This window comes from Tenrec ecaudatus, chromosome 18 (genome assembly GCF_050624435.1).
Source record: "Tenrec ecaudatus isolate mTenEca1 chromosome 18, mTenEca1.hap1, whole genome shotgun sequence".
Classification (NCBI taxonomy): domain Eukaryota; kingdom Metazoa; phylum Chordata; class Mammalia; order Afrosoricida; family Tenrecidae; genus Tenrec; species Tenrec ecaudatus.
Genome location: NC_134547.1, coordinates 10,360,515 through 10,380,625, shown reverse-complemented (window position 1 = coordinate 10,380,625; position 20,111 = coordinate 10,360,515). Strand labels below are relative to the sequence as shown.

General features: G+C 45.8%; 1 protein-coding gene across 1 annotated transcript in view; it reads left to right on the top strand.

Moving 5' to 3' along the window:
• LOC142432718 (zinc finger protein 343-like) overlaps window positions 1-17,732 on the top strand; it is a 37,745-nt gene extending 20,013 nt beyond the window's left edge. Inside the window, exons 5-8 of the mRNA XM_075537960.1 lie at window positions 8,571-8,829; window positions 9,022-9,080; window positions 10,871-10,997; window positions 15,367-17,732. Coding sequence (XP_075394075.1) covers window positions 8,571-8,605 — 35 coding nt within the window. The 3' untranslated portion in view covers window positions 8,606-8,829; window positions 9,022-9,080; window positions 10,871-10,997; window positions 15,367-17,732. The remainder of the gene's footprint in view (window positions 1-8,570; window positions 8,830-9,021; window positions 9,081-10,870; window positions 10,998-15,366) is intronic.
• The last annotated feature ends 2,379 nt before the right edge of the window (window positions 17,733-20,111 follow it).

The following is a 20,111-nucleotide window of genomic DNA, read 5'->3' as shown; positions in this document are numbered from 1 at the left end:
GAACCCACTGATGCATCTTGGAAAATCATCAGGTTTCCTGTTTCTGTCTTAATTGATGTTTGGCAGGCAGCTGTGCTCCATATTGTAGAGTCAAATTCGACATGCTGGCATGTCTGTTCTTACTCATTGGGTGCAAAAGCATAATTCTGAACAACCAGTTTAATTGCCTAGAGCCATGAAGGACAGTAGAACCTTTCATAACAGTGAATTCCTAGAATTGGCCAGCAGCTCTAGATGTGTTGCAGATTTGAATAAATGACAGCCACTATAATGTCTTGATAATTTAGAAGAGTCCTGATTCAGTTATAACCGAACTGCTAGAATCTAAAAGCGATCTTTTGATTGCAGTCACAAGTCTACATTTCAGTCCATCTTCTAAGGGTGGAAAACTAAGTTATCCTTTGTCTAAAACTTAAATAAGCATGAACAGAAACAGAAAAATTAATGTTACTTTCCTTTAGGGTTAGGGAGCATTACAGGGTACAACATTGATTATACAATTTTGGTAACTTCAAGAACAAGCGTGCATTACAGGGTACATTCCTATCATAAATGAAACAATTCCAACATTGACTATAACATCCTGGTTCCCAAAACAAGATTAACTATACCTTTCAGATTGCAACATCAGAGGGAACAATATTGACTCAGAACACGTGATATACTGAAGAACAGTCAAAACTAATTGTAGTGTCTAGAACCTGGGAACATGGGAGTACATTCTAACATTAAACACCAGCAGAGACTTTCCCATAAGGGGAGGGAGAATGGGCAGGTCAACCAGGCGTCAATTTTCTGAGATGGGAGGGAGGAACGGGCAAGTGACTTATATTACAAAAATGGAGTTTCTTTGGCTAGTCAGCCTCAGACGCATGCCTGCCACAAAACGATGCCTCTGCAACACTCAGAGACAAAATACAGTTGTTTAACCAAGAAACCCTGTAAATGCTGAAGTGCTCTTTGTCAGGAGTTTATGAACCCTAAGAGTCTTCTTTCTGCACTCACAGAGTGGGTGTTTGTGAATGGGTGCTTGATGAATTTTAGTCCCTTGGGGCACTGCTCCATGCTGCTCTATCCTCACACTGGTGGGTTGAGCCCAGCGTTCCAGGTACTGTATGAACCCATCTTCCAGGGTCCGCCCCTTTATCTCTGCCCTCCTTAAATACCAAACCCTTGTGCTAGAGCGATTTCTGGCGCGGGAATGAGCGGGCGGCATTCTTGGAAAGATTGAAAGTGTATATTTGGGAGAAAGGAGGAACGAAAAAAAAAATAAAAAAAAAAGAAAGTGTATATTTAGACCTAGACTGAGGAATTCCGGTTATAAAGTTCTGGGCACTGAGAAAGGAGCGAGCACTGATGTTAAAGGTCTGGACCCTGGAGCAAGCACTAGACAGAAGTGGAAGGTGCGGTTATCTTTGTACAGGCGGGGATTCATCTGGTGCTGGAGGGAACTTTGGCGCCTCTGGGAATTTGGAACAAAGGCCTTTGTTTCCTCTGGCATCCTAGGAGGGGGCAGGGGACTTGGCTTGGAGGGAGGGATTTGCGGAGAATGTGGCCCCTCTATGCAGAGTGCGAATGCAAGAATTTCCTAGTTCCCCTCTTCAGGGTAAGCCAAAAAGTCAGCTCAACTCAGCCTGAAAAAAAAAAACACCCTGAAATGTGAAGAAAGCTGATTTTCCCCGGCTATCAAAAGATACAGCTTCTGGGGTCTTAAAAGTTTAAAGATAAACAAGTGGCCATCTAGCTGAGACGCAACAAAGCCCACATGGAAGCAGCACACCAGCCTGTGTGATCATGAGGTGTCCATAGGATCAGGTATCAGGCATCAAAGAACAAAAAAATCATATTGTGAATGAGGGGGAGTGCGGTGGGGAGACCCAAAGCTCATGGGTAGGCAACTGGACACCCCCTTGTGGGCAGGAGACAAGCCAGTCAGTGTGCAAGGTAGCAACGATACAACTTTTCTCTAATTCTTTAATGCTTCCTCCACCCCCATCATCCCAATTCTACCTTACAAATAACCCCCCCCCCACACACACACACACACACACACTATCATCCCAATTCTACCTTACAAATCTGACTAGACCAGAGGCTGTACTCTGGTGCAGATAGGAACTGGAAACACAGGGAATCCTCGACAGATGATCCCTTCAGGACCAGTGGTGAGAGTGGTGATACTGGGAGGCAAAGGAAGGTGGGGGAGAAAGGGGGAACCGATCACAATGATCTATATATAACCCCCTCCTTGGGGGACAGAAAACAGAAAAGTGGGTGACGGGAGACGTCGGTCAGTGTAAAACATGTAAAAAAATTATAAATTATCAAGGGTTTGGGAGGGAGGGAGGGTGGAGGAAAAGTGTGGGGGATGCGGGGTGGGGGTGTGGGGGGTGGGAAAGGAGCTAATTCCAATGTCTCAAGTAGAAAGCAAATGTTTAGAGAATGATGATGGCAACAAATGTGCTTGGCACCATGGATGGATGGACGGATTGTGGTTAGAGTTGTGCAAGCCCCCAATAAAGTGATTTTTAAAAAATCCCTGCAATGCCACTTCCGGTGCCCAACTTGCTTTGTCCCGGTCCGGAAAACGGAAGTGCCTGAAACGGCGCCTTCTCCGTGAGGGCCGGAATCGGAACCCGCTTCAGTGGGTTTTTCCCGGGTGGAATTGCGGCGGTGGGAGCGTTGAGCCGTCGCTGGGTGCGCCAAGGGCGGCGTTTGGTAAGTTGGCGGCGCGCCTCGGAGATCAGGTTCGCGAGCGCGGATGCACCGACCGACCGGGGAGTTTGGGCGCAGGAAGATGGGGAGGCGGAGGCACCCTGAAAGGTGCGGTGTTGGGGGCGCGAGTCGGGGAAAGGGCGCCATCCTTTGGGGCGCTGAGATTGGGTTGGACACAGCCTTGGACCATTGAGATCTCAGGCGCGACTCCGACCGGCCACCCCCGGCTGGGCACCCCCAGGGACCTGGGCGCAGGCAGAGTTTGGAAGTGGGCGGTGAGGCTGGGGGCGGCCATGCCCAGGAAGAGCGGACCCTGGGGGGAGGGGGGACGTGCTCACAGTGAGGCCGGTGAGCGAGCGAGCTTTAGCATTTGGGCACACAGACCAGCGACTCCAAGTGACATCCAGGTATATCTTAAGCGAGACACGCCTGCCTGTGAGATGGGCCGAATTCAACCTTGATCTCCAACGGGGATGCTGCCTACACGGTCCTCAGTCTCTGGAAGATCACTGGGCAAAGGCTTTGGAAGGGCACTGAACTCACTCAATGTTCGGGATGTGTTTCTTGGGCCAGGTTTCTTTCTTTTTTTTTTTTTTTTACGTTTTATTAGGGGCTCATACAACTCTATCACAATCCATACGTACATCAATTGTGTAAAGCACATCTGTACATTCTTTGCCCTCATCATTTTCAAAGCATTTGCTCTCCACTTAAGCCCTTTGCATCAAGTCCTCTTTTCCCCCTCCCTCCCCGCTCCCCCGTCCCTCATGAGCCCTTGGTAATTTATAAATTATTATTTTGTCATATCTTGCCCTGTCCCACGTCTCCCTTCACCCCCTTTTCTCTTGTTCATCCCCCTGGGAGGAGGTCACGTGTAGATCCTTGTAATCGGTTCCCTCTTTCCAACCCACTCTCCTTCTACTCTCCCAGTATCGCCCCTCACATCCCTGGTCCTGAGGGGATCATCCGCCTGGATTCCCTGTGCCTCCAGCACCTATCTGCACCAGTGTACATCCTCTGCTCTATCCAGACTTGCAAGGCAGTATTCAGATCATAGTATTTGGGAGCGGGGCAAGCATTTAGGAACTGGAGGAAAGCTGTATTCTTCATCAGTGCTACATCGTACCCTGACTGACGCATCTCCTCCCCTAGACCCCTCTGTGAGGGGCTCTCCAGTGGCTGACAAATGGGCTTTGGGTCTCCACTCTGCACTCCCCCCCCTCATTCACTATGGTAAGATTTTTTTGTTCTGATGATGTCTTATACCTGATCCCTTTGACACCTCGTGATTGCACAGGCTGGTTTGGGCCAGGTTTCTGCTAAGGCCATTTTGTTTCGTTTGATTGCAGGGGGCGAGAGTTAGCCAGCTGTCAATCAAGTGGTGAAGACCGTGGTTGGGCTCTAGCTTAGGAAGCATTGAAATGTAACAGCCTTGAGGTAAAAGGCCTTCAAAAATTTGGGCAAACAGCCATGTAGGGATGGAAAGGCATTTTGGATCGCAATGAATGCTAAGACGTGAGTGAATCAGTGAGTGAATAAGTGAGTGAGGGAATAAGTCCTCCCATTCTCTGTGAATCCTGCCTTCTCTGTCTCCTACCAAGAACCGTTAGGTTTCTGATAAGACAAATGTCCCATCTCAAAAGGGTACATGCTATTTGGGGGAAGCAAGCCAAGCTGCTCGTAATCCTCACGGAAGGGGGAGTTTCACAACTGGGCATGAACAACCACGTGGAAAAGAGCACCCCGACATGCACAACCGAGATGGGGCCTTGGGGGACTGCCAGGAGGCCAGAAGCCCAAGAACTCGAGGCTAAGAGCATGTAGGCCAAGAGGCTGGGGCCCGGAGTAGGCCCCGAACGGTCACATGTGCACCTGTGCAGGGGACGGAGACCTCACCCTTCACCTGCCGCTGACCAGGAACAGGGTGAAAGAGGGACACCATCCCACATTCAGGATATGGGGAGGTGTGGTTGATGGTATCCATTGATCCCTTTTCTGGGTGATGTCACGAGCCTGGGTCTAGTTTGGGCACCCAGGCGTACCTCCCACCTGGCTCAAGGCTTGAGAGTGAGCATGCTCAGTTTGGGGTCTAGATTAAGGTGACCAGACATCTGATTTTGAACAAATTTTCCTGCGTCCCACGGCATTTTTTAAAAGTCCCAATTTTTGGAAAGAATGCACCACAAGCTAGGGTATACGGATTTTGGCTGCCATGTGGCTGTTTCACCAGGATATGAGTTTTATCAATGGTGTCCCGCTTTACCAACGTTAAAATCTGGATAAGTGTTCAATGGTTGCCTAATGTCTTTGAAATCTCTTCTATGGGGGTCTTTGCTGGCATGGGACGGACAACCTCCTGGCCCTACATCTAGCTACCTAATATGTGTATTAACACAACTGTGTTGAGCGTTATCCGGGCCTGGTACATAATTTATAGAGTATAAAAACTGCTTGGTTTTCATTGAATTTTGAGCTCTTTAAGCGGTTTTACACCCTGCTCTTTCCTCTGGACAGTGCTTAGAGACATAAAATTTTGGGAATCTCATAGGGGCCTCTGTCTTTGGCTGAAACCGATGGGCATCCTGGGCCTTATATTGCCGCAACTTCTTCAAACTCTACAGTTTTTCAGCTATCCCGTGGATTTTTCAGTTTGCCATCTAAATTGGCGTTTCCAAATCAAAAGGACGTCTGTCCAGGAGAGCTTCTGGCGTGGTTAGCAGGTGGACAGTTCCTTCATTCTCAATTTCACTCCCTGGTTCATGCTGGAAGGCCATTGTCGGTATCTTGTCACTTGCACGGAGCCCATTGAAGGCCGTTGAGCCTTGCTAGGATAGGGTAGAACCGCTTGGTGGGCTTCCAAGACGGTGGCCCTTTACTTAAGTAGAAAACGTAAGTCTTTTTAGACGGTAGTAGTCCAGAATAGCCCTGTGCACATAGTTTAGTCCAACAGGGACGTTGAGGATCCGGAAAACAACCGAAGGTGGGACTTCATAGTTATCTAGAGGTACATAGGAATGTCACAGTGTCCTGCTCGTGTGCGTGTCTGTTACTCTCCCCTCAAGGCACTCTGGCTTCTCCATATATGACACACATCCTGAATGAAATGAATATTTCCAGCCACTGCTTTGTACACCGTATGCAACATAGGTGTGTTCATCAGGGAGCAGAGCCTCTGTCTCCCTGTTGTCCGGTTGTGGAGAGGCCAAGAGAATCCCAGAGGTTTGGGGTGGGGAGTACTTTGTTTTCTTTGTCCCTCCTGGAGGGAATTCAGGTCCTTGCGTGTCAATATGCCTTTGGCTGTGTTAGGAGCTGAACACAATCCAAAAGGACACCTTGTGGCTCCTTGTTTAAGTGAGCTTGACATCACGTCGAGATGCGATGCCTGAGGAATTGCAGAGATGCTGTCAGGTCTGGATGTTGTGAATCCCTCGTTAGGGGTCAGTGTGTAAAGTGCTTGGTGGCTAAGGGAAATAATGGAGTTTGACCCCAGAAATGACTTCTCCGTGCAAAGATTCATCTATAAAATGTACAACCTTGGGACAGTGTCACTCTGCCCGAGAGGGTTGCTGTGAGTCTCAATTGCTGTAGCCTCTTTCATCGTGGTTCTGGAATATGATGAGGTTTACTGTATGGTTAGTCACATCGGTGGAAATACCTGGCTTTAGATCAGTGGTTCTCAACCTTCTTCATGCCGCGACCCTTTAATACAGTTCCTCATGTTGTGGTGACACCCCTCCCCTCCCAACTAAAAATTTATTTTTGTTGCTACTATAACTGTCATGTTGCTACTGTTATGAATCGGGTGACCCCTGTGAAAGGGTCATTCGACCCCCATGGGGGTCTCAACCCACAGGTTGAGAACCTCTGCTTTAGATGAAGACCTGCTGAAGATGTGATATTGACATAGTGTTCACTGTGCCTGCGTTCAATGTGCACGATTCTCTTTATGGCCTTTCCATTCGTTCCCTGTTTGACTGAAGGTCCAGATTGCTCTTCTTCCAAGGAAAAAGTCCTATTAAGAAAGAGTAACCTAGGCCGCATCTTTCCCTTAAACAGTTCCCACTTATGTAGCCTTGGTAGTCTCATTTCTTTCATTTTCTTTTAGAATGCATCGAATTATTACAGCGGACTTTCACTGTAAGTGGGAACATTTACGGGACCCCCTATGTGATCTTCGTGAACATTATTCATTCATGTTGCTTCCATGTTAATAAGGTCCTCCTCAAGTAATGAGTTTGCTGCTGTTTATTTCCCTAAATATTCTGGTACGCTACATCAAGGTGACTGTCCTGTTAGTGCACAGAAAATCCCTGCTCATTTCTGATATCTGGAAGAGGAATAGTGTGTTTTGCTCTTTCAAAGTAATTTACAGTTAAGAAATAATTACAGAGAGATCAGTTTGTTACTTGTGCTTGAAGATTAGGACTAATATAGCCTTTCTGGTTGTCTTGCTGTTATTTGATTTCAGTTCTTAGTGAAAGGAAGAGGTTCTCCATGGTTCTAAGGAATTGTCAGCTGTGTCTAGAATGACATGGGAGAAAAGCAAGGTAGTAGAGTAAGTATGTAGCCAGTTGAAGCCTGTTAGCTCCTACAGATGATGCGTGTCGTGATGACCCTAATACTCATTCTACCGTGGGGGACACAACTCATGTAGTGTGGACGAAGCCCATGGATCTGAATGACCACATCCACTTTCTGGGGAAGGTTTTAGGCGCAGGATCGATTGAAATTACTCCCCCAGATTATTAAGTTGATTTAATACAGCCCTGCAGGAATTCAGACTATTTTAATTTTCCTAGAAGTTTTAGTGAATTTTAGTGGTGGGCAATTTCTCAGAAGAGACCCTCGTCACTACTCCCTGGAACAATGTTTCTCCGGGACATCCTGGTGGCACGTTCAGTAAGCATTAGGCCGCCAACCTAAAGGTGCCCGTTCATACCAATCGTCTGTTCTGCCGGAGAAAGGTGAAGCTGTGCCAACTGATAATGGTTTCTAGTGACTGAAGATGTAAAGTCCAGTTGTGTTCAGTTCTAAGGGGTGACTGGGTTTCAAGTAGGCAGACATGTCCACTTCCCAGTGTACACTCAACAACTTGCTGAAAGGTTTGGTAGTTCAAAACCACAGAGAGGTGGCTTGAGATAGGTGCGCCTGGGATTCAGGAACTGAGAAATCACAGATTCGAAGTCTTTTGGAGCACCTCTGTCCTTGTATGTTACATTAGAATTGACTCCAGGGGAGCTAACCCCAGCCAGAGGATGGAGTGTGATGATGTTCTGAGAAGTACATCTGAGATAATCCTGAAGATGCCGTTGCCCTCTAAAACTACCCTCCTACACCAGGTAGATGGAGGACTGTGAGAAGATTATGTGCCAAACACACCTGAGTAGGTTTTCTTTAGAACTCGTGCAGACCAGTGGCTCACTGCACACCCCCAAACGTCTCCAAGTACAGGGATTTGGGAGTGAAATTCAAGTGGAACTTTAGGCCTGGCAGACAGAGAGGTATGTTGCTTCATGCCCTGACGGTCTGGTGGGGGCTTTCGAGATTCTTTGCCCAAAGGCATTGCGCTGTATTGGGTTTCCTCTTAGACTCAGGTAGCTAAAACCGATCTGGGGCATGAAAATGGAAGCTGAGATGTAGGGCCTTGCTGGCACCAGAAAGTTTCTGCAGGTTAAAAGGAGCGGGTCAGAGAACAGATATGAAGCTTTCTAGATTAGAAATGAATCCAGGTGGCCACTTCAGAGCCACCGTGGAGGACAAAAGAGCGGAGGGTGTGAGGGGACAGGATTGCTGCAAAGAAGCCTGAGGGCAGAGCATACACACACAGCTGCAACTTTCGTCCCCCCCCCCCCCAGGTCTTGGATGCTTAGAAAACAGAGGACTTTTATAACTAAGGTGGTAAGAAGTCACCCAAGAAATAGAATTCCATCTGGAAGGGACATAAATTCCAAGTGATCCTGTCAAGCAACTTGAAGGGAGTCGCTCAACATCCTCTAGTCCATCGCTTGGTCCATTCTGTCCCCGAGGAGGAGACCTTTGAGAAGCCTTTATCTTCAAAGAACAGCGGCAGTATGGAAGCCCTGGAGGAACAGACTCAGAGACTTAAAGGGAAAGGTGAGAGTGGAGGGGGGTCTACAGAAGGGAATAAGGGGATCAAAGTCCAGGTTGAGGCTGAATGGACTGGTGGCCACCACTGGGGAAATTGACTGCTTTCTTGTCGCCCAAGCCAGAGAAGCTCCTGAGCGAGGGAGCGTTGTGGGCGGTGTCTCATCTCATAGATGCTCTTGTGTTTTGTTTTCCATTTAGGTTTGGCTTCTATGTCTACTGACTGGCTCCCAGAGGCGAAGGAGAAGCCGCAAATCCTGGTGAGTTGGAACGACCTTCCTTGTTGTGATTAAGTGTCCTTGATTCGGCTCCAACCCACTGAGACCCCATGGACAACGGATGAAAACACGGTCTAGCCTTGCACCCTCTTCTCAGTTGTTAAGTTTGATCCCTGTGTTGCAACCATTTAGTCCTCCTGTTCTTTTAAAAAAAATCATTTTATTAGGGGCTCCTACAACTCTTATCACAATCCATCCATCCATCGTGACAAGCACATTTGTACATTCGTTGCCCTCATCATTCTCAAAACATTTGCTCCCCACTTAAGCCTCTGGCATCAGCTCTTCATTTTCCCCCTTCCTCCCTGCTTCCCCCAGTCCTCCTGTCTTATCTAGGGCTTTTATACAGCTTATTTATTTGTTTTTTTCTTTCTTTTTAATCGTTTTTTTGGGGGGCACATTTGACTCTTATCACAATCCATATATATATCAATTGTGTAAAGCACATTCATACGTTCATTGCCCTCATCGTTCTCAAAACATCCGCTCTCCACCCTATACAGTTTATTTAAGTGACCCTTTCCACTGCCAATCCCGAGCCCTTTGAAACAGCCATTTGGACTGAGCTGTGCCAGTGTTAGATGAGGACGGCTGCCTCTGAAAGACTGACAACCTCTGAATGTCCTCTGACCATGGGTCCGAATGGACGACACAGCCACAGTCCACTTGTTCATTGCTAACTCTTCAGACCAAGTTGTCTGTGTACAATGGTAACTGTGGGTAAATGAGGGCTGACCACAACCCCGTGCCCTTTTGGAGGGGGTGATACTCAAAGGCAGCAGAACCGATCTCACACTGTGATCCAGCGATATAACCTGTCATCCAGCAGTAACCTGTCTCCCACACAAATATGCACATCACACACACAACCCAACCACAGTGCTACTGCTCTCTGTAGATTGACTTTATTTGGGATATGTCTCTATATATTTTAGAGAAAGCATAAGAATGTGCTTTATATTTTATGGACTGCTGATTTGCATGATGATTGAAATGTTGAGAACTTTATTGGGAAAGATCATTAAAATTCATAAAGGTAGTGAATATGCAGAACCCATTGAGTCTCCTGAACTCTTCAGCATTGCTCTGCACAGGTCCCTCTGGGCACTTCCACATTTCTCTGTAGTCGAAGTTTCTTTCCATCTTGAAATCCGGCCATTTCCTAATACCTAGCCCAGCTCCCACTTCCAGGATGCCTTCCATTCTTTCTAGTCCATCTTATTTGTTCCCATGCTTGAATTCCCTCCATTACAAATCCTGAAATGCACGGACTTTATGTCTGCTTGATGTTGTTAGGGGGGAAAAACGGTGATGCTGTTCAGGGTTGGACTTGCGTTATTAAGCACAAGGTCAGCAGTTCGCATTCACCAGTGTTTGTGAAGGAGACAGATGAGGTATTCTAGTCCAGTGAGTATTTACAGTCTTGCAAATCTACAGGGACTGTTCTATCCTGCTCCATTGGGTCTCTGTGAGTCCTAGTCGATTCGAGGGTCATGAGTTAATTTTTTAATGTTGTAATTCATTGAAAAATTAATCCTTGTGACCTTACACACATTCCAGGCCTAGGAGGTGGTTTATGCATCACTGAGGCACCCCATTGATTTTTGTCCCACACCCATGGTTCCATCCAGGTTCCAGCAGAATTGCTGTGGAGATCTGTGAACTGAAAGACCAAGATGACCTTCATTAGATCCTGATGCTCCAGATCCATGTCTGAATCTCCTTTCCCTGGGAAAGCTGATGTGGATTCCGTGTTCATTGATTCATTTTAGGAACCTGTTACACTGGAGGACGTCACCATCGTCTTCACAAAGAAAGAATGGAAGGGACTGAGCTCTGAGCAGAAGGATCTGTACAAGGAGGTGATGCTGGAGATTTACGGGAGTCTGCTCTCATTGGGTGAGGATGTGAAGCTCTTCATTCCCTCCTTTAATTCCGTAGATATTTACTGATCATCTACTATGTGGCGCTGCAACCCTCAGGAGTTAGTTCCAAGGTTGCAGGTGTGAAATGCCAACGTGCTGTATGGGAAGAAATTCTGGGAATGTTCTTCCCTAAAGATTTACAACCACAGAATCCCTATGGGACACTTTTCAATGTCTTAGAGGACTGCATGGGGTGCAATCTATTTTTATTTATTTTAAGTGGATGATGAAAGGGTTGCTAAAAGAGTTAATAGGTCATAATGCAAGTTAGTAGTACTCAAGCAATAGCTATGAGGCTATGTTGCAAAGTTCTTTCAGGCCTGTAACTAAATGTCTACAGCCCATGTATGTACCATGGTATGTGCACGGTACATGGTATGTACCCTTCTGCTGTATGTCTCAAACTAAAGGTGCTGCACTCTCGAATTTGGCTCAACAAATCCAACTCCCTTTCCCCACTTAAGGGACCTGACCTTATGCCCCTAATCCCTGGACTTTACTTGTTCTGTGGACTGAGAAGTCCAACACTGTCTCTCATGTTGGAACTCCTGGTTGTGTTGTGGTTGGTGCTCCTCTTCCTCCCCTCTGGTGTCACAGCTGTCTTCTGGATCGAGGAGGGGTCACAACCAAGGACAAGCTCTACTCCCGACTTGCTGGTAGTAAGATTCCCCCCATGCAGCTTCTGAGAGCTTATCTTCTGTGCAGCAGGAGGGCAAACACAGTGAATCCAGTTAACCAGCACTCACCACTGAATCCTCTCAGTGGTCCCCATCCACCCACACCCCACCCCATCCCACCCTCTTCTCTTAGGTAGACCCTCAAAACAAGGTTCTTTTTTTTTTCTTTATCGTGAGTTAGTGAGTGAGAGAGTGTGAGAGAGTTAATGAGTAAGAGTGAGTGAGAGAGTGAGAATGAGTGAGTGAGTGAGTAAGAGAGTGTGAGAGAGTGAGAGTGAGTGTGAGAGGGAGTTATAGAGTGAGTGAGAGTAAGAGAGTGAGTGAGAGTGAGAGTGAGTGAATGAGAGTGGGTGAGAGTGAGTGAGTGAGTGAGTGAGTGTGTGAGTGAGTGAGAGAGTGAGAGTGTGAGAGAGTGAGTGAGTGAGTAAGAGAGTGTGAGAGAGTGAGAGTGAGTGTGAGAGGGAGTTATAGAGTGAGTGAGAGTAAGAGAGTGAGTGAGAGTGAGAGTGAGTGAATGAGAGTGGGTGAGAGTGAGTGAGTGAGAGTGAATGAGAGAGTGAGAGTGTGAGAGAGTGAGTGAGAGTGAGAGAGTTAATGAGTAAGAGTGAGAGAGAGTGAGAATGAGTGAGTGAGTGAGTAAGAGAGTGTGAGAGAGTGAGAGTGAGTGTGAGAGGGAGTTACAGAGTGAGTGAGAGTAAGAGAGTGAGTGAGAGAGTGAGAGTGAGTGAATGAGAGTGGGTGAGAGTGAGTGAGTGAGTGAGTGAGTGTGTGAGTGAGTGAGAGAGTGAGTGAGGGAGGGAGAGACTGAGAGACTAAGAATGAGTGAGAGTGTGAGTGAGTGAGAGTGTGAGTGAGTGAGAGTGTGAAAGAGAGTGAGAGTAAGTGAGTGAGAGTGAGTGAGTAAGAGAGTGAGTGAGAGTGACAGTGAGTGAGAGTGAGAGAGAGACAGTGAGTGAGAGACAGTGAGTGAGAGAGAGTGAGTGAGAGACAGTGAGAGAGTGAATGAGTAAGAGAGTGTGTGAGAGAGTGAGTGTGAGAGTGAGTGATTGAGAGTGAATGAGAGAGTGAGAGTGAGTGAGAGTGAGTGAGTAAGAGAGTGAGTGAGAGAGTGACAGTGAGTGAGTGAGTGAGAGTGAGAGAGAGACAGTGAGAGACAGTGAGTGAGAGTGAGAGAGTGAATGAGTGAGAGTGTGTGAGTGAAAGTGAGAGTGAGAGAGTGAGAGTGAGTGAGAGAGTGAGCCAGAACAAGGTTCTTTGATGAGAGCTACAAGGAGAATGGCTAGAAGAGCCACATCAAGAATTGTTTGTCCTGCAGGAGTCTGTCCCAGTCAGGGTTCTAGTCAAGTTCTTGGTTGCAAACCTTACTGTCTAGAAGAGTGTTTCTCTTCATTACAAACGCTTCTTCCTGTTCTGGATTTCTTCTGACATGTAAATTACTCCTCTTGATGGTCTCCCATGGAATCCTCGAGCTTTCTTCAGGTTTTCTTTTTCTTTTCTAGCTAATTAATCGAGCTTTGTCATCTTGTATCCATTTTAGTCTTTCATTTACTTAATTCTATTTCTGTGCCCTTGGTGTCATTCATTTTGGAAATCATCTTCAACTTCTATTGTTATTTGCTGTTTTTATGTGGTTTCAATTTTCCCCTGTCAGTTCCTTCTTAGAGTTCTTCCCTAAATTTTTTTCTCGTGTTTTTTTCTGAGTCTCATTTCATTGTTTCAGTAATTGTTCTATAAACTCTTTTATCAATCTTTTTTGGGAACTGTTGAAGGGAGTCTAAACAACGTTCTTCTGAATTCCTTGTCAGGTAGTTCCATTAGCATTCTTCCTCAGAAAGGGTTTCTGATTCTGCATTTAAATCACTTGTTTAAGTCACTGTGACTTGTTGATTTGTCTGAACTGAAATTGTCCTTTGTTTCACAGGCTTTGTGGTGGTGGCATATTTGTGTATAAGGGATGGTTGTGGGTCACATCGGTTCTAGGTACTCGTTACCTCTGTGTTGGTGGATGTGATACAGACTGTGAGCTTGTGCACAGTTCTGTGTTCCTGCAGCACAGTTGAGTATGGGTTTGGCTGGTGTTCACCTTGTCTTTGTTGGTCTGGTGGAACATGAGGTGTAAAAGGGCCCTAACCCACATGGTGGGCTTGCAGGAGATTCAAGGTAGCTGGTTTGTTTATTGCTCATTCTTTTCCGCTGAAGTTCGGGGTTGCAGAATTCCCATCTGATCACTCTCGCATTTCACCAAAATGGTGTGTGTAGCATGGCTGTCTGTTTTCTACCATGAGCATACCAGCCAGTCTATTTGATGGCAACAAGTGAGTTTAGTTTTGTTTTGTCACGGGGTCCTGGAAAAGGCTAACAGTTGCACTTCACTGTTCAGTATAGCTTGGTGATTCAAAGGTCACCAGTGGCAGCACTGAAAACTTTGTGGCACTATGCTTCATTCAGGAAGAGCCCATAAAGCCATGTGGGTCGAGTAATAGGAGCTAAATTAAAAGGAAAACAACCTGATAGGGCAGTTCTATTCTATATAACCCAAGTGTTGGCCTTAAGTTCGAATTGATGGGTGTGAACTTCATTGCTCTTTGTTTCTTTTATGCACCAGATAACTCTGTAGACACTGAGAACAGGTAAGTAAAGGTAATGCCTGTTCCCACTTGCCTTCCCTTCAAGTACAAAGCCCCAAAGTACAAAGAATAGGCCTTATATATGAGAGGACTTCAAAGAGTTTATTAGAAATTAACAGGTAAAATAGAAATACTTCGTTTCTTAGCCTACACCCTTCCTTATGGAAGCCATAAAAATTAAAACGTCCATCCCTAAACTGAGCCTCTTGGACAGATAAGTCTATCAATGTCTTCCCCCCCCCCAAATAAAAAAATTAACTGAAGGAAAAAAACCTATTTAAAACAAAATATTATGGCCTTCACAACGAATTTAGTTAGGAAGAGGTAAGTGAGAATTGTGAAGCTTATGCCTACTGATTTCCTATAATGTAATTGTTAACTAGCCTTTTCTGACTTCTAGGAACCCAATGTAGAACAAAAGGAGACGCTACCCAGTCTAGGCTATTGATGCTCAGTCAAAATAAGTCTTATTTAGTGAGAAAAATCAACAGGAGCATTATCCTGGTGGAGAAGTATTCCCTGGGAAAGCGTCACAGGCAATTTTCTGCTTTCCCTGCCTTTCTCTGAAGCAGATATTAACATTCTCTAACCTTCATGAGCAAATCTAAGAAAATGCCTTGAGAAGCCCACACACACTGCACTTAGGGATTGCCACAGAAAGTATAATTAATCAGATGGGAGAATATAAGCATTGTTGAGAAACAGGTTTCTATCTATAAGTTAATTTCAAGTGTGGCCTAGGATCACTGTTGGTTGCTGCCAAGTGAATTCTGACCCATGGTGAACACATATACAGAAGGGGCCCGCTCCATGGAGTTTTCTAAGCTGTGTCCTATCGAAATCAGATGTCCAAAAAAAACAAAGGAAAGAAATCAGATGTCTAGGCTTGTTTTCAGAACCTTACAGCTAATTATTTTCCCATTATCTATATCTCCTACCCAGAGATTCCTGCAGTCAGAGGCTGTGTGTCATGAGGGAAGGTTGATGGTCCAGGCAGGCTGATTCCTGGCTGTTCTAATGAAAAACTTTCTCTCCTCAGCAGAGACAAAGCAGGAAAGCTATCCCTCCTTCCTTTTACGTATCCCTTGCCAGCAAGTCCTCAGCCAACATCTGCTTCGGGTCTCCCAGGGCTTGTGTGGCGAACATCATTTCCATCCCAAGGGTGCCAGCCCAGGGCCTCAGAAGCAACCAGAACAGCAGGATTCTGGTCAGAGCTGCTGGAGCGAAAACACCGAGAGTCAGGAGAGAGACGTCACCCCTACAGCCTTTTGTGTGAGGACAGTGGACACCGAGACTTCAATGGAATCCTCCCATCCTACCCAGGAAGAGCCAGCAAGTCCTATAGAGGGCCACGCAGGTGTAGGGCTGGAGTTCACCTCATCCCCAAGAGTTTCATCTATGCGAACAGAGAGAGTCTCGAAGGAATTGGAAACCTCCGGATTTGGAACAGTCAACCATAGAGAAAACAGACCAGACCATGCCCGTAAGGCAAATGTGAACACAAGACAGAGATCTGTTCTTCACAAGAAGCCCTATGTGTGCCAGGAGTGCGGGCAAACTCGTAAATGGAAGTCAGAACTCATTAGACACCAGAAAATACACTCTGGGGAAAAGCCACATGTATGCAAAGAGTGTGGACGAGCCTTTACTTTGAAGTACCAGCTTAGCATGCACCAGAAAATACACACTGGGGAGAAGCCATATGTGTGCCAGGAGTGTGGACGAGCCTTTCTTTTGAAGGCCCAGCTTACCAGCCACCAGAAAAGACATTCTGGGGAAAAACCACATGTGTGCAAGGACTGTGGACGAACTTTTATAGAGAATGGAGCTCTAATCAGACACCAAAAAGTACACTCTGCCGACAAGCCATATATCTGCCAGGAATGTGGCCGAGCCTATAAATGGAAGTCAAAACTCATTCTACACCAGAAAACGCACACAGGAGAAATGCCACATGTGTGCAGGGTGTGTGACCGAGCCTATGTTTTTAAGTCGCACCTTACCAGGCACCAAGAAAGACATACTGGGGAAAAGACACATGTGTGTAAGGAGTGTGGGAAAGCCTTCCTTTTGAAGTCAAGCCTCACTCTGCATCAGAAAACACACACTGGGGAAATGCCACATGTGTGCAGGGTGTGTGAACGAGCCTATGTATTTAAGTGTCACCTTACCATGCACCAGAAAAGACACACCGTAGAAAAGACACATGTGTGTAAGGAGTGTGGGCGAGCCTTTCTTCGGAAGTCAGACCTTCTCTCACACCAGAAAACACACACTGCAGAATATCCATTTGCGTGCAAACTCTGTGGGAGAGCTTTCCGTTGGCGATCAAGTTTCATCCAGCATAAGAAAAGACACACCGGGGAAAAGCCACATGTGTGCAAGGAGTGTGGGCGAGGCTTTGTTTCAAAGACAGAGCTTAACGTGCACCAGAAAAGACACTCTGGATTGAAACCACATGTGTGCAAGGAGTGTGGGAGAGCCTTCCTTTTGCGGTCAAGACTCACTCTGCACCAGAAACTACACACTGGGGAAAAGCCACATGTGTGCAAGGAGTGTGGGCGAGCTTTTATTTTAAAGTCACAGCTGCTCATGCACCAGAAAAGACACACTGGTGAAATTTCACATGTGTGCAATGTGTGTGGGCGAGCCTATGCGTGGAAGTGCAGTCTCATTCAACACCAGAAGAAACACTCTGGGGAAAAGCCACATGTGTGCCAGAAGTGCGGGCAATCCTATCTATGGAAGTTCAGCCTCATTCAACACCAGAAAATACACTCTGCAGTAAAACAGCTTGTGTGCAAGGAATGTGGGCAAGCCTTTGTCTGGAAGTCACACCTTATTAGACACCAGAAAACACACTCTTCAGAAAAGCCATATGTGTGCAAGGAGTGTGGGCGAACCTTTATATGGAAGTTCAGTATCATTCAACACCAGAAAATACACTCTGGGGTAAAGCAATATGTGTGCAAGGAGTGTGGTCAAGCCTTTATCTGGATGTCGCAGCTTACCAGGCACCAGAAGACACATTCTGGGGACATGCCACATGTGTGCAAGGAGTGTGGGCGAGGCTATATGTGGAAGTTCAGACTCATTCAACATCAAAAAGTACACTCTGCAGTAAAGCAACATGTGTGCAATGAGTGTGGTCAGGCCTTTGTTTGGAAGTCGCAGTTTACCAGGCACCAAAAAAAACACTTGCGAGAAACCACTTGTGGGTGAGCCTTTCTTTTGAAGCCCCACCTTATTGCACACCAGACCGTACACTTTGGAAACAAACCCTGTGGAAAAGCTATCTGTGTGTAAGCTTTATTTCGAGGTAACAACTCATCACACATCATAAATGACACTTGGGAAAAGTCCTTATGTGTGAAAGTATCGACAGTCATTTAGGCAGAAGCCAAAGCTTTGTGACCACCAGAGGATTCACTCTCGGGACAACACGTGTGATGCCGAATGGTATCATTTATATTATTAGCCATCTACCTTTTTTGTGGCCCCACAAATAACTCCCATTTGTATAGTTCTAGCCAGTCATTTTGTAGAAATCACAAAGACTGGCTCAGAGGATCCTAGAAAACCATTCAGTTAAGATTGAACAAAGAAAAAGTTTCCTGAAGACAATTCCAAAATGCGAGTAGCAGTGTTTTCCAATGTTTTATTCCAGGAAAAAGAGAGGCTACTGAATACCCACCCTAAAGGAAACTGAGAAGTTAAATAAGCAGTTTATTGTTTGAAGGGTGCTAAGACAACTTTTTTTTTTTAGGAATTAATATTTCACACTTTGAATACTGGGAAAACAGTTGAAGCATACATACAATGATGAATGTAAAAGCTACTGATAAAAATTAAAACTGCAGTTCCTCCACCACCACCCTGAGCGGTCCCACAACATCTGGCCAGCACCCAAGATCCCCTGTAACTTCTCAACACCCACATTTGGTTTCTCGCCATACACAGTAAGCTGAAGTGTGGCATGGGACACCATTAATCCCTCCCTCCACCCTAAGCTATGTGACTTTAGGCAGGTTCATAACCTCTCTGAGCTATGAGACTGCGGTAAATTGGAATGATCATGGGCCTGTGGTGCTGGACTTTAGAGCTTGTGCCACATGGTGGGCCTGCTGACCTGTGCGTGGCACTGCTGGCTCCCGTCACACAGGAGGCTTCCACTGGCCCAAGAGTAGCCCTCCAGCCCCAACACCCTCCAAGTAACTGACCAGAAAGGAAGAATCCCAGGAGACTGTCCACAGACACAGAATAAAATCTGCATTTCAACAGCAGCTCCAGGGAGTCCCCTGTATCATAAGAGGATGGAATAGAACACCTGCAAAGATAAGCACACAGTGGGCCCACCTCATCACAACAGTGACTCAGCCACTCTCCTGCCATAGAGCCCATTCCAATGCAACATAAGGATATAACTCCCTCCCACACCTGGAGTTTCCCAGACAGTAACTGGAAAACAGAAGAAAACCTTGTCTTTCCCTTGGGCAGCCAGTGGTTTTGAACTGCTGGCCTTGCAGAACAATGACAATATCCCAGTTTTTTAAAAAAAGTTTTAACCTGCAAAGTAGTTTGTGCTTCAATGTGGTTGATAGAAATGCCAATGAATGCCAGCTTGCTCATAACCCACATCAGTATATTAGCAAGCAACTTCCAGAAAATCAAACTGGCCTTAGAAGGGCATGTAGAACGCTCAAAACATTGCTGGTGATGTGAGCTAGATTTTGGTCCTGTCTCTTTGTTGGCTTCTTAAACCTCTAAGGCTGAAAGAGGTGCACTGACATTTTCTACTATTGTTTAATGAAATCAATTTCTCCCTTGACTTGATCAGTATTTTCTAATTATGTGCTCCGTTGTTGAAGGCATAATATGCTTATGATTATTCAATTTACTTGATAAATTAGCCCTTTTATCATGACATAATACATACATTTATCTCCTAACAGATTTTGTATTAAAGTCTACTGTTCATATTTTATCAATTCTATTCCATTCAACCTGTTTTTGCTAGGGTCTACAGAATGCCTCAGAGATCATTGATATAGTCGGTTGATGCTTTTAGCCCATTTCAAATACACCACATTGGAGCATGTAGTTCATATATATCGGTTGCAGTTATTGATAAAGGAGTGACTTATACCATCAAAAATAAACAACCATGGTCCAAACTTCCCTTGTGCTGTCCTTTTCCATTACTAATGCTAACTTTTCTTTTTTTGTGTGTGGTGACTTTTTTTTTTTTTTTTGTATATGCTTTGTTTCGCTGGACCCAACGGAGAACAAAGAGTGAGACTTGTATATGTATGCAGAAAGAGGTTAAAAGAAATGGCTCACACAGTTGAAGTGCCTTCACCCAGACTGGGTCAAGTCTGTGGGTCAGGAGGAAACTGACAGGCTCCCCTGATTAATGAAGCTGCGGGATCTAATGGAGAAGAAGCAGGAAGATAAACCAGTGAGACCACAGGCTGGTGGGTGCTGAATGGAATGAATGTAACAAACAGAAAGAATCCAAACTCAGCAGTTCCCTGATGGCTTCTAGGATCAGCTGGGGATACAGTAAGAGGTCAATCAAATTAGAGATACAAAGCAATCCAGCAGTAAAAATCAGCTAGCGTCCATACACTGTCAGTTCACACTAAGTCTTACACTGAAGTTATACACTTAATACTTCAATTGTATTAAGGCTGTCACCAGATTGAGGAAGCCTATTGTGACCATGTAACACTTGTCTGAATTTGGTGTACTTTGGTGGCTGTGTGCTTCAGGGCTGCTGAGCAC